The 18,235-nt window shown below is 57.9% G+C and overlaps 1 protein-coding gene across 7 annotated transcripts; it reads right to left on the bottom strand.

The window, feature by feature from the left end:
* Positions 1-232: 232 nt before the first annotated feature.
* Positions 233-14,035, bottom strand: AIFM3 (apoptosis inducing factor mitochondria associated 3). 7 transcript variants are annotated; one of them, XM_059409018.1, is made up of 21 exons: positions 13,960-14,035; positions 11,305-11,481; positions 6,924-7,137; positions 6,570-6,679; positions 6,277-6,386; positions 6,137-6,181; positions 5,813-5,909; positions 5,626-5,738; positions 5,278-5,364; positions 4,782-4,873; positions 4,541-4,671; positions 4,331-4,446; positions 4,157-4,228; positions 4,008-4,071; positions 3,344-3,420; positions 3,126-3,243; positions 2,499-2,597; positions 2,141-2,216; positions 1,508-1,607; positions 829-849; positions 233-601 (listed from the first exon to the last, which is right to left on the bottom strand). In XM_059409018.1, the coding sequence occupies exons 2-21, from the start codon at positions 11,333-11,335 to the stop codon at positions 350-352; spliced, it is 2,025 nt and encodes a 674-aa protein (XP_059265001.1). In that variant the 5' UTR covers positions 11,336-11,481; positions 13,960-14,035; the 3' UTR covers positions 233-349. The 7 variants fall into 7 exon arrangements, with proteins under 7 accessions (XP_059265001.1, XP_059265000.1, XP_059265002.1 ...); XM_059409017.1 differs by lacking the exon at positions 13,960-14,035 and adding an exon at positions 13,536-13,590; XM_059409022.1 differs by lacking the exon at positions 13,960-14,035 and adding an exon at positions 13,536-13,558 and having other exon boundaries at positions 469-601; positions 1,503-1,607.
* Positions 14,036-18,235: the final 4,200 nt, after the last annotated feature.

The following is an 18,235-nucleotide window of genomic DNA, read 5'->3' as shown; positions in this document are numbered from 1 at the left end:
TCAAACCCTTGGCATGTGCTATCCCTTCTACCAGGAGCGCTCTTCTTTCAAAATCCAGATTCAAGACTCTGGTTGGAGAAGCTTTCCCCCCAAGCTTTCTACCCCAGGGGCAGAATCAATCGCTACCTCCCCTGAGTGCTCATAGGCCAAACTCATGTCTTACTGAGCATCGTGTGGTTGTGCTTTCTCCCTCATGAAAATCTGCCCAGTTACAATGGAAGTCACACAGATCTGCAAATGTGTGCGTTTTAATTTTAAGAGAATATCTAATATTTTTCAGGGTCCTGCAGGGGACCAGTCTCAAGAGAGGGAGAAGAGGATAGGCCTGTCCTGCCTCCATTGCCAGCCCTCAGTGGCAGCTGAGGCCTTGGGGGGTAAGCATCTCCTGGAGGAAGCAGGAAGCCTCACTGGAGGTGAGCCAGGCAATCGAAGGCAAGCACTGGGAAGGCTCAGGTTCTGCCCTGGGAGATCCTGGGAAATTGGAGGTTGGCACCTGCCCCCAGGGCTTGGCCTCTGTCCCTGGTGCCCAAGCGTGCCTGCCCAAGTCTGCTGCATGCGAGCTCAGGATCCTTTCCCTGTGAGCCAGGACATGTCGCCGGTCCTGCAGGAATGAGGGGAGGAGGAGTCAGGGTAGAAGATAGCAGGTTACCCACTTGGCACCACGAACAGGTGATCCCTGAGGACAGCAGGGGACCTGCTTTGTGCCAGGCCCCAGTGCCCAGGAGAAATGGGTACTTAGGCAGAGAGGGGAAGTCCATGGGGTACAGGCTCTGGGCTGAGGTGGAAAAGGCTCAGAATGGTCAACAGGAGGGACAGAGGACCACGTACTTGCTGTGCAGCACAAACAGCCTTTTCGAAGGCAAGGGAGAGAGAGAGAGAGAGAAGGCCAGGGAGAGGGAGAGAGTATGTCATTCATCATGTTCCCTCTTGGTTCTCTATTGTTTCCATCCCGAGGCCTACTCCTGTTCCGTGACCTCCAGGCTTTCCCCAGTCCCTGGACAGGGGGAGGGGGGCCTCTCTGTAGGCGCTTTGAGCCTACAGGGTGACTCCCATTGCCACCCTCCTGGGGTGAGGGTAATGGCTGACATCCAGTGTCTCCCAGACACCAAACAACCACCCAACATCACTAGCTGCCTGTCCCCCCCCACCCCTAGCTTCTGCCAGTCTCAATATAACCAAATCCAGTTGGGTGTCCCAGGCCCGATGACTGCCCAAAGAGTGGATTTGACCAAGGGCTTTGATCCCCTCCCCATAGCACTGGCTCTGCCCTGGGACACGGCCTCTTTCCCTCCCTCTATCACCCCAAGAACACAAATAACCAGCCCATTCGTAAACTACCACCCTTGTCCCACACCACCCCATAGACCTGATGCCCCATAGACCGATGTGGACCAAGAACAGGGGAAGGGGTCTGTAGGGCTACAGGAGTGGATGGCTACCAAGGGCCAGTCCCTTGGGGAACCTCTCCCTCCCCCCACCAAACCTCTGAAGCCCACACTCACTCCACCTCCCGCTTTCGGATGGCGCGGCCGGAGGCTAGCACCTCAGCTACCTTGGACACGATGGGATCGTAATTCATGCTGGCCACAGCAATCACCTCATCGCCTCTGCAGGGACAGAGTAACTGAGCCTGAGGACTGCCCAGAAATAACCTTCCTTCTTGGAGACCTTCAGGTACTCCTCTTCAGCTGGGGCCCAGGGAGGGATCTTATGCAGGGTAACAGGACCGTCCTGAGCACCCAGCCCTCCTTGCTTTGCTTGGCTTGACGTGGGCTTGGAGATCCTGTCAAAGGCCCATGGAGGCTCTAGCCTTCCTCCTCAGTGGAGTTCAGGGCTGAGCACTTGTCCTGGGATCACCACTCTCTACTCGTGTGACTCTCCTCAGTGTAAAAGTGGGAGTCCACAACCCCTACTCAAAGAGCTGTTCTGAAAATAAAATGTCCTGCCTCAAGACGTGGCTGCTGGACTTAATACTACCCGGGCTCCTCACTTGGCCTTGGAGGGTCTCCTGCCTAGCTGCCTCCTCTGTCCACCTTTCAGGTAGGTCCCTCCACTGGAGCAGAGCTCCTCTGGGATGGGCTCCCCCTTCCCGACCTTCCCGACCGCTGCTTCAGGCCGCCTTCCACCCCGTTGCTCTCACTTGGTGTAAAAAGCCACGAACTTAAGCTCTTCCAGATCCCCCTGGATGATGACGTCGTCGAAGCCTTCTCCGTACCCTGTGGGCCGAACAGGAGAGGATGGGACTCCCCCAGGTCAGCGCCCAGTACCTTCCTAAGTCCTCCCTGGAGCCCCCCACCGTGCCCAGCTCCTTTGTCCTTGTACGTGGTCCTCAGTGCCGCCCCCATCCAGTTTTCGCTCTTCTTACGGCGGAAGAAGTGTGCTCACGCCCCTAGGATGCTCACAGCCACGTCCTAACCCCCAGGCTCCGCCCCCGCACACACCTTAGCCACACCCCTAAATGCCCTTGGCCCCGCCCCTGCCCAGCGCCCCTCCGTTACCAGCGTAGCGCAGACTCTTGCCAAACATGGCTGTCCACAGGTAGGGTACGGTGCTGATCTCCGCCTCCTGCGCCAGCATGTTCTGCGCGGCCACCCGCCCTGTAGGACCCAGGGTCGTGAGAGCCCCGACCCTAGCCCTCACCACCCCTACATTGCATGCCCGGGCTCTCGGAGGACCTCTGACATGTGGGGCTACTCCCCTTCTCTTACTCCTCACCTCCCCAGAGGTCAAGTAATGCATCATTGCTCAGCCCACTGCCCACCCCCCGGTTGCAGCTGATCGGTGCAGAGGGGACACCTGGCTCAAAGCCAGTCACTCAGATCGCTTCTCTAGAGAATTTGAACCAAGTGCTCCAGACCTGGAAGGTCTGCTTCCTGGGGTTGGGGGATTGCCCACCATTTCTGATGCACACACAATGAAACAGACACACCTGGTATGAAGAGGATATCTATGGATGGCCACAGGGCTTGCTGTGTCAACTGGCTGCTCAGACAGGTCACCCCTGAGCCTTGAAAGGGTAACCCAGAGACCAGGACCCAAGGCCAACAACTGGGGGGTGGGCCTGGGGGAGGCTGAGCCCCTGGGACAGCCTCCCACCCCTCATCCTGCCATGGGGCGGGTCATACCCTGGGCGTGAGCCATCTGCCAGTGTGGGATATTCACTTTCCGGTTGTTCCTCCAGGCCAGGGGGAAAGTGACAGCATCGCCAGCGGCAAACACACCTGGGACGTTGGTCTGCATCATCTGTGGGGAGTGGGCCGGGGTTCTATGTGTGGGACAGGGACCTTGGCCTGATCCTGCCACCACCCCCACTGAGCACCCTGCCCACCCCGCCCGGCCCCACCTTGTTGACAGGAATGAAGCCTCGGGAATCCAGATTGACGCTGCTCTGCCTCAGGAAGCCTGTGGCGGGCACGGCGCCTGACAGGACAGGGCCACCAGTGTTCATTCCCCAGTCCCTCCCTTCTCCCGCCTCATTTGTCCGCCATGACCCATACCCTCCCTCACCAAAATCCAGCCCCAGACCAATAGTCCAAGGAGCAGCCCACCTAGTGGCTTTCATGCATCCTGTCCCCTCTGGATGGACCCCCCCCACCACCACCAGACTGCCCTGGCTCTCACTTCCTCTGAGAGACTCCAGGAAGCTCCCCCATCCCATCCCCCCATGGTTGGCATGGTGTACCTCCCCAGCTCCTACACTGCCATCTCCCAGCTCTGTCCCTCCCCAGGCTGGCACCTGGAGGGCAGCAGGGCCCAGGTAGAGAGTTGTTTGGGTCCTGCAGACCATGTGGGGCAGGCCATGGAGGTATCTGTGGGCAGTGGTCACTGGGCGCGTCCTCCACACCAAACCCTGGCTATGAGCGATGTCCACACCCCCCACCACAGCCCTGCGAAGTGGCCCTTTTGTGGATATGGAGACCGAGGCTCAGGGAGGGGAAGGGACAGGCCCAGGGTCACTCTGGAGCACGTGCAGGTGCTTGCTGGTGCCTGCCCGCCCGCCCACTCACCGATGCCCACAACACAGACGTCAGCCCGCACAACCTTGCTGCTCTTCAGCACGACCTCCTTCAGCTGTGGGGAGGAGGCGGGTGAGCAGGGCGGCCCAGCTCCTGGGAAAGGGTGAGTACGGAACAGGGGAGCAGGAAGAAGGGCTCACCTTTCCCTCCTGGGCCCGCAGCTCTGACACCTCCGTCTGCATGTAGAACTTGACCCGGTTGTTCTCAAACATCTGTCAGGGCAGGTGGGCAAGGCCATGAATGAAAACATGGCGGGGCTGGCCATGTGCCTGGGGTTCCAAGAGGTTGGGTGCTGGGGGCCAGGGTGCACTCACCTTCATGAGGGCGCGACCAACACGTTCCCCCAAAAATCTCCTGAAGGGTGTCTCCTCCAGCTCCACCACAGACACCGAGTGGGCTTTTTCGGTCAGATAGGCAGCCACTTCCATCCCTGGGGCCAGGGTGGTGGATGGCAGGCTGGTACCCTGTGCCTCCCTGGGACCAGCCGTCACAGACCATCGCCCCCACCAGCCCTGGCTGCTCACCCAGGAAGCCAGCTCCCACGACCACCGCGTTGCGGCCCCGGGCCAGCCTCACCACACGATTGGCATCTTCAGGCGTCCGGATGGTGAACACGTTCTCTACCTCTTTGCCTTTGCAGCTCAGTGTCTTAGGGCTGAGTCGTGGCCAGCATCAGTGAGGGGCTCCCGGCACCCCAAGCCCTCCCATCCCGGCTGGTGCCCTGCCAAGCATCCGGGGTGGGGACAAGGGGAGACACCTTCCCACCTGCTCCCTGGCGCAAGCAGCAGCTTGCTGTACTCCAGCTTGAAGCCATCCTTGAACACAACCTTCTTGTTTCTCACATCCACTGTGACCACCTGCAACCCACGTCGGGCAGAAGGTGGGCCTGGGCGTGGACTTGAACCAGGCTGCCCCTCCGAGCCCCTGCCAGACCCTCTCAACTGGAATGTTCCACCGGGGCCATTCCTGACACCTGGGTCGTCCTTCCTCCTGGCTTTTCCCCTTTACATTTCAGACACCACCTTCCTCTCAGAGCCATTCTTACGCTCTCCCATCCCAACCCTAAGCAGATCTCTGCATGTGCCCCTAAGCCTGCCGGGAAGGAGATTCAGGGCTGTTTTCCAGGCCTGGAGTGCGCCAGGGTGCCTGGACAGCAGGGCCAAGAGGGCAGGACACACTCCCCCCACAAGCTTCCAGGGGCCCTCATGGCCTCACGTCATTGGTGGTTCCCACTAAGCCTTCCCTAGCCTTGGCCCCATACCTGGGCCTCAGTGAGCACCTCGATACCATAGGCTCGGAAAAACTCCTTGGGCCTCAGGGCCAGCTGCTCCGGCTGGGCGTCCAGGGACTGCAGGAGATAGCTATCTTGAGATAAAGCCAGGTGGCCATTGTTCCATTTTACAACAGAGGACCCAAGGCCTGGGGAGGGTGGCACTGGGCCCCATTCACAAAGGGGCTGTGGATAGAATTCAACAAACCCGCATCTTTTTGGAGGTACCACAGATAGGACTGTTGTGAGCAGAGAAATGCCAGACGCCCAATGGGCACTGAGAGGGCCTGACTGTGCCCAGGGGGCTGGGGGCTGGGCCCTTCCTGGGCCTCCTCCCACCTTGCTGAGCTTAGGTCGGTCATAGGGGAGGTGCCGGTCCAGGGTGCACAAGACGATCCTGTCTGAGAACCCCTCTTGCCGCAGGGTCTCTGCACACACTAAGCCAGCTGCACCTGAGGGGAGGGTGCTGTGTGTCAGGGACCCCCCTTCCCCCCCTACCCCCACCCCTCATAACCCCACCACCAACCTGCGCCTACAATGAGCACGTTGGTGCTGCTGCTGTGGCCAGCACTCGTAGAGATACACTTGGCCATCACCTTAGTTCTTCGCTGGAGCTGCAAGGCCTAGGGATAGCCGGAGAGCAGAAGGCAGCTGGGAGCTAGAGTTGTGGACATCTTCCTTGTGCCATCATCCCAGCAGGCCAGGTCCTGTGGCTGCAGTCCAGCCTCATCCCCACCAGGTAGCCTTTTACTCTGTTCCCCAGCCACAGGGCCTTTTCACATGCTAATGCCTGGGTCAAGATGCTATCCTCACTTCTCCCTTTTGCCTGAGCCCCAAGCCACACCCTCACCTGCTTGCTGGCCCGGACGTACACCTTCTCCTTCTCAATCTTCACCTGCAAGGGCTGTGTTGCTCAGGACCAGGTTTTCGGGTGCTCCAACCCCTGCCCTGCACTCCCAGGCTCCCACCCCACTGCCCAACTAGCCCCACCTGGAATTTGTGCAGACTGTCTAGGCCAGGGAAGTCCTCCAGGTCACCAGTGCTGATGTTGAAGCAGGCACCATGCCAAGGGCAGCGCACCCGGCCACGGGACAGCACGCCTGGGGGAGGGAGTTGCCAGGTTGGGGCCACCAGCAACAGTCCCTCTCCCCTGTGTCCCAGCAGCTGCTGGCTCTTCCCCACAGCCCAGGCGACCCCACTGATAGATGAGACCCTGAGGGTCCAAGGAGGACCTGAGCACCCTTCAGGGAGGTCCCGCTCCACCACCTGTGTGGACAGCTCACCTTTCACCAGGGGTGCGCCATAATGTGGACACTTGTGGCCCAGAGCGTGGAACTCCCCGTTGTCCTTCACCAGCAGCACCTTCCCCCAGCCCAGCTCCACTTCCCGCATCCTGGGGAGGGGCTGCGCTCAGACCACAGGCTACACACCAGGCCCCACTTAGGGTGGGCACCTCTTCCCAGAGTCCAACTTTCTGGGGAGCAGGCCCAGACCAGGAGAGGCCATGATGGTGGGAGCTGGTGCGGACGCCTGTGAAGGCCCCTTCCAGGCCCCCCGGCCCACCCCTTCCATGGCCTGCATCTTGCCTTCCCATCTTGGGCCCCTGGGAGCCCCCGCCCCCCAGGCCCAGCACCCACTGGCCATTCTCGAGGTCCTTGACATGGCAGACAGCGGCCTCCACACAGTCCTGAGGGCCGGGATAGGGGTGAGGGGCGGTCAGGCGCTCCTCAGCGTGGAAGTGGCGGGCTGTGCCATTGCCCTGGTAGGCCCGGGGGCTGCCCTTCCCGCTGGCTGACAGCTCCTCCTTGCCTCGCTCCTTCTCCGGCAGCACCACCTCGATCTTGAGCTCCACTGTGGGTGGGCAGGGCAGCACAATGAGCCCCCAGCCTGGCCCACTCCCTTCCCCACCCCACCAGCTCCAGGGCTGGCTCCTTTGAGTGAGTTTCCTCCCATGCCTCCACCTTTCCAGAAAGCTCCCTGCACCAGCTTCAGAGAGCCTTAAAACAGGTGAGAAGGAGAACAGAGACAGGAGGGTAAGCTGGGTTGTCTTGAGTTCATCTCTGCATGTTTTCTTTTTCAGTAACAAATGAGGTGGGGGGGGCACGAGGGGGCTCCTTTGACCCTGACATTGCCTTTTGTACAAGAATCTATGTGGGAAGAAAGAACCCTGGTGCCCTGAGCCCTGCTCAGACTCCAAACGCGTGGTCCCGGATGGCGGGGGACATCCCTAAAGGGTCAGGTCACGTGTATAGTCAGACCCAATGAGAGCAGGATGTCCAAATCTGGGTGCGGCTCATTTCCTGGCCAGTGAATCTGGGTGATGGCAAACAGAAGGTCTGTTGGTCTGTTTGCAACTTTCCCATAGGTTTGAGAGGTTTTTTTTTTTTAATTAAAAAAAAATGTACACAATTTATTTTCAACCTCTTAAAATAGTTATGCTCACCAATGTAGGAACCCATCATTTGCCAAGCCCTGGGTTTTCCATGTTTTCATGTGCAGGGGTCTGGGGTCTTGGGTGTGAACCCCACCCAAAAAGGGTAGGTGCAGGGGCGCCTGGGTGGCTCAGTGGGTTAAAGCCTCTGCCTTCGGCTCAGGTCATGATCCCAGGGTCCTAAAGCCTCTGCCTTCGGCTCAGGTCATGACCCCAGGGTCCTGGGATCAAGCCCCGCATCGGGCTCTCTGCGCGGCAGGGAGCCTGCTTCCCTTCCTCTCTCTCTGCCTGCCTTTCTGCCTACTTGTGATCTCTGTCAAATGAATAAATAAAATCTTTAAAAAAAAAAAAACAAAAACGGTAGGTGCAGAGGGTGCGCGGGGCCCACCTCTCGAAGCTTCCACGCAGAAGACCCTTCCCCAGAGTGCCTATGGGACCCGTTCTAGCAGGCAGTTAGCTGGTTTTCAGTCTTTATATTTCTTTGCATTTTCTAAATTCCCTACAATGTGCCTGGGGTGTTTTTCTAATTAGAAGGGAACAATAAACAGAATTTTTAGCAGCGATAATCCGGCCTCCTGGGCCGAGTGATGGAAGCTAAGCCCTTGGCCCAGCATGGGACCAGGAGGAAGCAGGAGGGGCTTCTACCAACTCCCAAGGCACCAGAGCCTCCAGGCCTCTCCCCATTTTACCTCTCGTCCCCTCCACCGCAGACCTGGCACTCCAGAAACAGAGAACACGGAGTCGCGCCTCTGGGCCTTCTGCCTATGCAATTCCCTTGGCCTGGGTTGTCATCCTTCCCGGCCCTGGCTCACCCCTACCCATCCACCTGGACAGTTCAGCTGCTGCGTCCTCCGGCTGCCCATTCCTCATCTCACGCTGTGCTAATCTCCCACCCTGGCCTGGCCCAGAGCCGGGGAAGGCAGGCCCACACCCCTTATCCTTGAGTCCCAGCTCTTAGCCTGGCCCAGGCACAGCAGGGGGCAGGGGTGAAGGTCTGCTCCTTGATTCCAACTGCGCAGGAAGGGCCCTAGAGCCCACCACCATGCTGAAGCTGTGGGGTCAGGTGGTAGGGGAGAGGGAGATTGAGGGTGGGGTGGGTTCTTTGCCTCCACTTTCCATACTTTATGTAATGGTGTTAGAATGTTTTGAAAAGAATTAAAAAGGAAAATACTCCCAACTCAGCTGACACCAGCTATGTGAACTGTAGAGAGGAAGCTCACAGAACAGCCTGGCAGGGGCCCAGATAACAGCCAAGCCAGATTGTTTGTATCCTCCACGTCCTTCCAGAAGGCTCCAAGGGGCTTGCCAATGCAGTCTAACGGGAATCCATTAAGTCAGAGGCAGTAGTGGAATGGTGGATGTAGAGGGGGGTCTCTGCCCACCCACAGAGCCAGATCAACCCTAGCCTCATGATTCCCGGGAGCCCATGTGACCATGCACACTTGCCTTACCCCTGTGGACCTCAGATGCCTTCATTATAAAACAGAGAGAACAGTGCCTACTTCCTTGGTGGTAGGGAATGCTGAAGGATTTAATATATGTAACTCAGACTAGAAACTCAACAGATGAAGTTGGGGAATAGCATTGTATTGTTAGCTCTGAGCCTCCTGGCAGCCATGGCACAAAGGGAAAGCCTTTAAGTGGCACTTGTGGCCCCAGAAGAGGCAAACGACTAGATGCTAAGAGAGCTGTGCTTCTTCCTAGTTCTGAGCTTGGCAAGGGTCTGGCCCAGAACACTTCTTATCATGGACCCAGAGCCAATGGAACATGGGGAGTATAGAGCGAGCTCAGGAAATGTGTGCTGATGTGGTCCAACCCAGAGTCAAGCAAGATGGTAGGTAGAGTTTGCACAAAGACCTTTGGTTTGCTCTGGTCTCCCTGTAGACCCTCTTGACCCCAGCTGAACTTTTATGGCCCAAATGCTCCCATTCACACATGCTGACATTCTCTGAACCTCACCCTTGACCTGCCCAGTGTAGGTGCCTAGGGGTCTAAGCTCCAACCTAATAGCCATAGCCCCACAGGGGAGTCCTATAAGCAGGGAGCCTACCTCCAAAAAGAGGAGTAATAATGTTCTACACATACCCCTTCCTGTGTGCCAGGCCCTGTGCTAAGCAAGACAGTGTGCATGGGGCAGGACAGGGGAAGGGGCAAAATTGCCCCCTCTTAGCCCCACTTATACATGAGAACGCAGAGGCTCAGAGAGGTGAAGTCACCTGCCCAAGGCTACACAGCCAGAAAGCGGCAGGGCTGGATTTGGGCTCAAGAACATGTTCTCACCACTGCCTCTGGGACAGTGAGATCTGTCAGCTCCTGACCTGGGAGCTGGGGGCCAGGGGTCTCAGGCAGGCCAGCCTGCTGAAGTCCTTTAAAGGAAGCTGCAGGTGGCATCCTCTGCTCTTGGCCTCCTGCCAGACCAGCTAGCATTTTCCTGCCCACTTCTGATGGGGGGGAAGGCTGAGGTCAAGACAATGGCCATTATTCACCCAAGTCATACATGGAGCCAGGAAGGGTGTCAGGATTGGGCCCAGAACTGGGTACCCACAGGATGGGCATGGGGGGAGGGATAGGTGGTCCCTGGGACAGGTACGGGGCGGGGGGGGGACGTCCATTCTGCCTGGCAGGGCATTAAAGGTCTCCTCTTGCCCCCAAGTTCTCCCTCAGACCCAGGAAAAGGAGAAAAGTCTCATGTGTTCCAAGGTAATGGAGCCGATGGGTATCAGGTATAAGGGGAGCTGGCCAGGGAAGGGTGGCCTGGGTGGCAGGTGGGCGGGGCACTGACTGGGCACGAGAGAGAGAGAGAGAGAGAGAGAGAGAGAGAGAGAGAGAGACACCTCTCTGGGCCTCCATGTCTTCACCTGTGACAGGCCTCCATTCTTTTGCCTTCCTGAGTGTTGTGAAGAGAGAGAGGGAAAACGGGGGCTGGAGAGAGCCCAACAGGCAGAAGTCTCCGTGGAGAGCACATCCAGGCCTCCCTTAGCACCGGGGAAGCCCCCACCTCAGGCCGGAGCCCCTCTGGCCAAGCAGGGTAGGATTTCCTGCACAAATGGGGCAACTCAGTTCAAGGTCACACAGGGCATCAGAAGAGGGCTGTGATCTGTCCACCCCACCCTCATGGCAACTTTGATGGGTCAGGCTTATTTTGCAGAGAGGGAATTGAGGCTCAGAGAGGTAACGTGCATGCCCTGGGTCACACAGCAGCTAAGGGTGTCCTTGGAGTCCCTCTACCCCAGCCCTAAGGGGAAGGCCCCCCTGCCCTATCCTGGAGCAGGAGGAACCCTAAATTCTACTTTCTGAGAGAGGTTCAGCTGCTATTTCCCCCAGAAGCACCCAAAGCCCCAGATAAAGAAGGGGACCCATTGGAGGGGGGCCAAGAGAAGGCTCCAGGCCCCCCACCCCCTCCTGCCTACAGGGAATTAACATTCTGAGCAGCCGGCCGCCCAGCCTGACCTACTTCGGAGGCAGAGGGGGGAGGGGGAGGAGGAAGGTGGCTGGAGGAGGGAAGGAGGGAGGGAGAGGGGAGGGGAGAGGGAGGGGGGAGGGTGGGGAGAGGGATCGGGAGGATGAGGCAAGAAGAGAGGAGGTACCTGGCTTGGGTTTGGAGAAGCACCCACCCATGGCGAATGGCCCACAGCTGATGGGGGGGGCAGGTACACAGATGGTGGGCTGTGGGAGGCCTAGGGTGCCCCCGGAGGTGGGGCTGGACTCCCCATGGCCCTTAGAGATGCTGGAGCTGCCATCCGGGCCGGAGCTGCCTCCAGGACCTGCAGGGGAGACAAGGGGCATCTGTAGGGACCAGGGCTTTGATGGGGGTTGTGGAGAGAGATGCAGAGAGATAGAGATAGATGGGGGCAGCAGGGGTGGGGGGGCGCTTCGGGAAGACGCGCACATTTGAGTTGGGATCCACTGCCTATGGGGGACCCTGGAAGTCACCTCCCCTTTGAGGCCCTCCCGCCTCCCTACTCTCACTCTCCCCTCCCATTTTTGCCTGTGGGCTGTGCTTACTGCCTAGGGGGCCCTCTGCACTGATCTCAGCCTTTTTGGTCCAGCCCCACAGCTGCCTTGTCTGATAAAACCTGATTTCTGTAGCCCACTGGAAAGCCAGCAGCCTGGGAGCCCCCACCATGCCTGGGGTCCAAACCCAGGTCCTCTCAGGCAGATCAAAGCCCTCCTGATTCTGTAGTTTCTCCTTCCTACAACGGGGATGACATTTAGTTCTCCTGGGCCCTGGCCCCCACTCTGGCTGGCAGTTCCTGGATACCCACCTCCCCCAGGCAACCCCTGGTTCTTCCTCCTGGCCCAGCAGTGGATGGAGGCTTTCCAGCCCTGGAAGGCAGGGCAAAGGGGGCAGGGGTCCAAGAGGTGGCCCAGCCTCCAGCCTCTACCCCTCCTCCCAGGGTGAGTGAGGCCAGGAGACACTGGAGGGTGTGGGTGGGTGGGGGTTGGGCTGGGCCAGTCCACTGGTCCCCAGGGAAACCCAGCTCCATGGTGAACAGAAGTAGGCGGCTGGCCCAGGTCTGATGAGGTTGGGGGAAAGGGAGCCCAGGCACACAGCCCATGCCCAGCAGCCATGAGCTCCCACCCTGTACACAGGCCCCCCACTTCGCAAATGCTCTCCAGGCCTATGGTGCTGAGATGACATCCAACAGCAGTTGGAGAAACTGAGAGGCCAAGGGCTTCCCAAGGTCAAGCAGCAGAAAGGGGCATCCAGGTGACCTCCCACCTCCCCCCCTGCCTTGGTTAGTTTCAAGATGGGCAGGGACCCAGGAAGCCCCCATATCTCCCTGCAAGCCACAGGATTGGGCGAGAGGTCACCAGATCAGAGTCCTCAAGGCCACAGGGTCAGCCTCCTGGAAGGTTCGGCTTATAGACCGGACTTTGGAAGCCCTGGGACAAAGGTGTAGCAGCCCTGTTTATAAATGATCTCCCCCCAGTCCATTCCACAAGAACTTCCCCCTTGTTTCCCTGGAAGTTCTTCCTGAAGTCTAACTTGAGGTGGGGCTGAGGCCTACTTGGTCTTGCCCAGATCCTAGCAAAGGCTTTGAGTGGGTGCCTGAGAGCAAGGGGGCCAAGGAGGAAAAGTTGGGAAGGGCCATCTACGGCCTGGCATCTGATCTTACCAGCCCTAGAGGCGCGCACTTACAGTTCGGGAGATGGTGGCAGCCAAAGGTCACTGGCCACATGGGGCATACTGGTACTTGGTCCCCCACTCATCACCAAGGCAGATCAGTAAGACTGAGCTACCACCTGCCCTGCCTGGCCCCTCCCTGGGCACAAGGGGCCCTCCCCAGTTCCTGGCTTCTCCTCGGGCTCAGCCCGGTCCACCTCCTTCCTGCCTGGCCTCAGGTTTCACCTGCTGGGCTACAGATGTCTGAGAAGGTGGGCCCTCCACTTGCTGTTCAGTCCCTGTCTGGGCGGTTTCTCCCTCCCTGGGGTGCCTGGGGGTCCTAGACCCTCCAGAGCCTTGGGCCTGGAAAGAGATTTGCTGGGGATCGAACCTTCTCCAGGCCTACTGTGTGCAGGCAGGCTGGGAGCCCTGCTACCTCAAAGGCAAAGGTTCTTGCTTGTGGAGCAGCAGGCGGCATCCCCAAGATTTTGTGGAGTGCTGCCCCTTTCCCAGAAATTAACCCAGTGCTGAAAAGTTCTAACTTTCCCACCAGGAGCATGTGTCCTCACTCACCAGGACACGGTCCCCCTAGGCCAGTGCAGGCTGGGCAGAAAAGGGAGCGGGGTGGGGGGGTGCTGTTCACTTGGGACCCTCAGTGGCTTTCAGCCTTCTTCAGGATAGCAATCAAGTTAGAGGGGTGCCGGCCCTCACCTGCTCCGCGGCAGGGCCCGGCCGCAAGCCTCCCGCGAACTCTCCCTGCTTTTGCACGTGCAGTCCCCTCTATCTGGGAAGACCTTTCTAGCCGCCTTCCAGCCGTCCAGATGTCCTCACCACACCGGGCGGGGAGGGGGGGCGGAAGGGGGACAGGCACACAGTGGGACGCCGAGGGTAGTGGGGAAGGGCCCCGGGCCGGGTAGGGGAGAAGGAATAGAGGCGCTTCGGCCCCAGCTTCTCTCTCTCCCTCTCCCGCTGTCTGCCCCAGCCCCCACCGCGCCGGCCCAGGGTCCGAGACCTGCGAGCGCGCCCGCTGGCCCCGGGGGCGGAGGCAGCGGGGCTGGGACCCGGCAGCAGAGCCTGCGTGGCGGGGTCGGGGTCCGGGGTCCTGGGGGCTGGGGTTCCTGGGGCGGGAGCTCACCTGGGCTCGGCGTGGGCCTCCGCTGTGGAACCGCTCGGGGCCGCGGCCGCGGGGGGGTGGGGTGGAGCGGGCGGGGGCGGGGCCGGCGCTGCGGCGACACTGCGGCCGGGGAGCCCGCGGCGCCCAGCACCGCCCCGCCGGGTCCCTGCTGGTAGAAGGGGGTCGGTCCCGGGTCAGGGACCGGGCCGGTGGCCTCGGAATCCACATGCGGTTCGTGGGGTGTGGGGAGGTATTGGGTGGTCCTTCTGGCCGTGGACGGCCCCAGCGGGGTCTGGGTTCCCGGGGATTCTCTGGACCCTAGAGGTGTGGCCAAGTTGGGCTGCGCACCGGGTCTGATTCTTGTTTCTGTTTTTTCTTTCCTAAGTCTTCGACTCCTGGGCGGCGGAGTGACTTTTGGGGTGGGAATTGAATCACCCGGAGTAACCTCCCCAAGAAGAAAAATCCCAATCACTCGGGACTGTCCCATAGATAGCTTGACTGCCTTTGGGGGCTCAGTCTCCTCTGTCTCCTAGCTCCCTCCCCTTTCCCCACACTTCACAAGATGTATCTTAAATTATATTTTATGATATTTTCTTTTTCCCACCTGTCATTATATCAGGAGGACTTCCTGGGTCCCTCTAAATCATGACGCACCCTGGTGTTATGTCCCCTCCTCCAGGAAGCCCTCCCTGACCGGCCTTCCTTGACTCAGAGGTGATCGGGCACAGAAATTCTGGATCCTAGTTACCTCTAGTATCACTGTCCTGACCTTCCCAATCTTTGCGCTCTGTTCAGGTAGAGCTTATACCTGTGGCAAACCGGGACTCAGTGACTATGTAGGAAATGAATGAAAGACACTTTTCAGGGAAGCTGTGTCACATCTATAATTAAACAAACACATCAGGGCCCACCAACTCTGTCCTATTAGCGCCCCTTTAGCGGCTCCTGTTGGCTTCTGTTTTGGGCCACTTCTCCCCTTTCTGGGCCTTGCTCTCCTGTAAGGATGACAAAAAAGACAGCAGTGACAGTCACCTGCACCAGGCAGGTCCAGCCTTCAGAGAAAGTCCTTATCACCCACCCTGCCCAGAGGGACAAGCACAACTCCCCCCCATCTTACAGGTGTACAACTTCAGAAGGCAGAGTCTTACCCAGGGGCAGGACCAGGGTCTGCATGGGTCACTCCTCTGCAGGTGGGTGTGGGGCCCAGACTTTGAAGGGGACGAGTGGTTCTGCTCAGACCATCCCTCTGTGGCCATGTGTGTGGTTTCCACAGTGTGACTGTGGTCACTGCCACAGGAGAGGCCCCATCAGTGGACAGATGGTGTATGGGGCCTGGTGCCCTTGGCCTCCAAAACCAGGCCCCATTCCACACACTTGCTGACCTTGCAGCTCCAGCCCCCTTAGCCAGGCAGATAGTGCCATGGCTCTGGCTTCACACACATTGATTTCTTTTCTTCACAACTGCTTAAGAAGGAAGTTTCTCTGTGCATCGTCTCCATTTGACAGTTGGGAAAACTGAGGTTTCGAGAGGTTCGGAACTCCCCCCAAGGCTACCAGCTGGTGAGTGGCAAAACAGAGACTTGAATCCTGGCAGGCTGGCTAGGCTATGCTGGGCTTACCAGTGGAAGGGTAGCTAGCAGTGGGAGGGGAGAGGCCTGCCAGGCCTGGCCAAGGCCCCATAGTCTCCAGGGCAGAGTTTGAGTCCTGCTCAGGGACCCATCTGCATCAGTGAACCCCTGTGCCCAGGTTCCCCAGAAAAGTGGGGGTGACTACAGTGCCGTCCCGAGGAGGTTGCCAGGTCACCATGCAGAACCATAGGAAATAGAGGACGCTCAGGATATGGGGTAGGGGGCTGCTAAGTGTGGGGTGCCAGAGATGAGATTGGGGAACAGGTCAATGTGGGGGCTGTGCAAAAGCCAACAAGCTGGGGATATGCCCTGACATGGGGCAAGTGCTGCCCTGACATGGGGCAAGCCCACTGTGGCACACTTGGCATGAGAGATTGGGCTCGAGACTCCAGCTGCCCTGTAGTGGGGCAGAAACTGCAAGATCATCAGGGAGCAAATGCTAATACCTAAGGTAGGTGAGGAGTGCTGCCTTGGGGACGCCTGGGTGGCTCAGCTGGTTAAGTGGCTGCCTTCAGCTCAGGTCATGATCCCAGGGTCCTGGGATTGAGTCATGCATGGGACTCCTTGTTCAGCAGGGAGCCTGCTTCTCCCTCTGCCTGCTGTTCCCCCTGCTTGTGCTCACTCTCTCTCTCAAGTAATTTTTCTTGAAAGTTAAAAGAAGATTTTATTTTATTTAATTTATTTTTTTTAAGATTTTATTTATTTATTTGACAGACAGAGATCACAAGTAGACAGAGAGGCAGGCTGAGCAGAGAGCCTGATGCGGGGCTAGATCCCAGGACCCTGGGATCATGACCTGAGACAAAGGCAGAGGCTTTAACCCACTGAGCCACCCAGGCGCCCCTAAAAGAAGATTTTAAAAATAAAAGGGAAAAAAAAGGAGTGCTGCCTCATAGAGGCCCTCAAATTTGGGGGTGGTGCATATGAACAAGAGGACTTAGGGAGATTCAGGAGGCCTCTGAGCCTTGGACAGTCTGAGGTCCTGATCTTGCCCCAAGGATGATTCTGACAAGGCAAAAACATCTGATCTGGAGAATACCCACAGGGCTGATAGTGAAGAGGGAAATCGAGCCCTAGGTTGAGATGTAGTGAGGTGACCTGGGGTGGCTGAGAGACCCCTAGACCCAACAGACACCCCAAAGGCAAGGAAGGGGGTTGCCAAGGTTTGAGGAGGTTGGTGTGTGTATGTGTGTGTAAGAGAGAGGGAGAGATCCCTGCCCAAGCTTGTCTCTGTTCTCCTTTCCTCTGCCCCCTTCTGTCAGTTTCCCTTGTTCCCCATTCCCCCTCAGCCTAGGGCCTGGATTCCAGGGTGTGTGTGATGATGAAAGTGACACAGGCTCCTCAATGCTTAACATTGGGATTGACACTGGCGCCCCCTCGAGGCCAGTCTGAGGGCCAGCTGGGCCTCTGGGAGCTTTGGGATTCTGAGGGCAGCTGCTGAGACAGTAGAGCCCTCTTCCCTGCCAGATTTAAATAGATTTTCAGATCCTGAGACCCGAGTTTAACTGATTCCCAGGAAATACTGGAGGGGGGGCGCGGATACAGCACAGCCAACACCAAAGCTGAGGACAGCTGTGCCCACAGCTGCACAGTGATTCAATCACATGGAAGCAGAAGTTGGAGGATCCTTAGGTTGAGGAACCTGGGCCAAACCTTGCACCCTAGCCTCATTCCTGACTTGCTCTGGCTACTGCAGCCCAGCCTCCCCCAGCCCGATTCGGTCTACACAAACCGTGTCTGAACCCTATGTTCCCAGCACCTTCTGGGTTCTCTGTCTCTACAGTCAGCTCCAGTTGCCTACTGACTTCTTCAGCCCCTATCTTGCTACACTGACCTGTTCCCAGGTTGTGGGGTAACCAGTTCTACTTCCAGTGTAAATGGAGGGAGGGAGGTTCAGAAGGGTTTTCCTAGGAGGTGGCAAGGACTGAGGACAGACAGGTCCTTAGGAGTTCACCAGAGAGAACAAGGGCATCCAGGCAGAAGGAATGTCCAAGCAAAGGCAAGGAGGTGAGATGGCAAACTCCACGGAATTCAGAATGGGCCAGTCCAGTCTGATGTGAGTGCTGAGTTCTGGGGAGGAGCATAGCACAGAGGTATGTTATGGGCCCAAAGAGGAGTTGGGTGAGAGATTTTCATCACAGGGTCTTTTGTCACCATACCAGCAACTAGGACTGTTATTGGACTGGAATGAGGCAGATGGACCAGGAAGTCAGGAGACACCTGGGGTAAGGACTGGGCCAGAGTCAGCGGAGGGCTGGAAGGTGGGCCCTTAGACCAGAGGGTTTTCTCTCATCAGAAGATTGGCAACAACTTCCACACCCTCAAGACAAATGTGCTAGTTTAAGCTCCCTCAGCCACATGAAGGAACATTGTTCAGTCACAAAGGGTGTCTTCAGAGCATTTGTACAAATGTTATAAATATTTTCTTATCTGTTGCTGGCAAAAGTGTAAATTAAGGCACTCCCTACAGAGGGCAATTTGGCAACACTTTTCAAAATTGCAAATGCCCAGAGCCTTTGATCTGACGATTCCACTTGGAGCAGCTCATTTTAATGCATCTGACCACCTTGGAAAGGACCTACATGTCCATCACTAGTGGACTGTTGAATGAGTGGGTGGTTCAGCCATATCATGGAGTACTATAGATTGGTGAAAAAGAATAAAACCTC

Source organism: Mustela nigripes, chromosome 8, assembly GCF_022355385.1.
Source record: "Mustela nigripes isolate SB6536 chromosome 8, MUSNIG.SB6536, whole genome shotgun sequence".
Classification (NCBI taxonomy): Eukaryota; Metazoa; Chordata; class Mammalia; order Carnivora; family Mustelidae; genus Mustela; species Mustela nigripes.
Note: the sequence above shows the minus strand (reverse complement) of the source record. Positions and strands in the feature narration are given on the sequence as shown.

Coding starts and splice junctions, on each gene's coding strand:
- AIFM3 (XM_059409018.1), bottom strand. CDS start 11,335: ATGGGTGGGTGCTTCTCCAAACCCAAGCCAG. Junction 4,072..4,156: donor TGCGGGCCCAGGAGGGAAAG/GTGAGCCCTTCT, acceptor TCCTCCCCACAG/CTGAAGGAGGTCGTGCTGAA. Junction 602..828: donor CTGTTTGTGCTGCACAGCAA/GTACGTGGTCCT, acceptor TCATTCCTGCAG/GACCGGCGACATGTCCTGGC.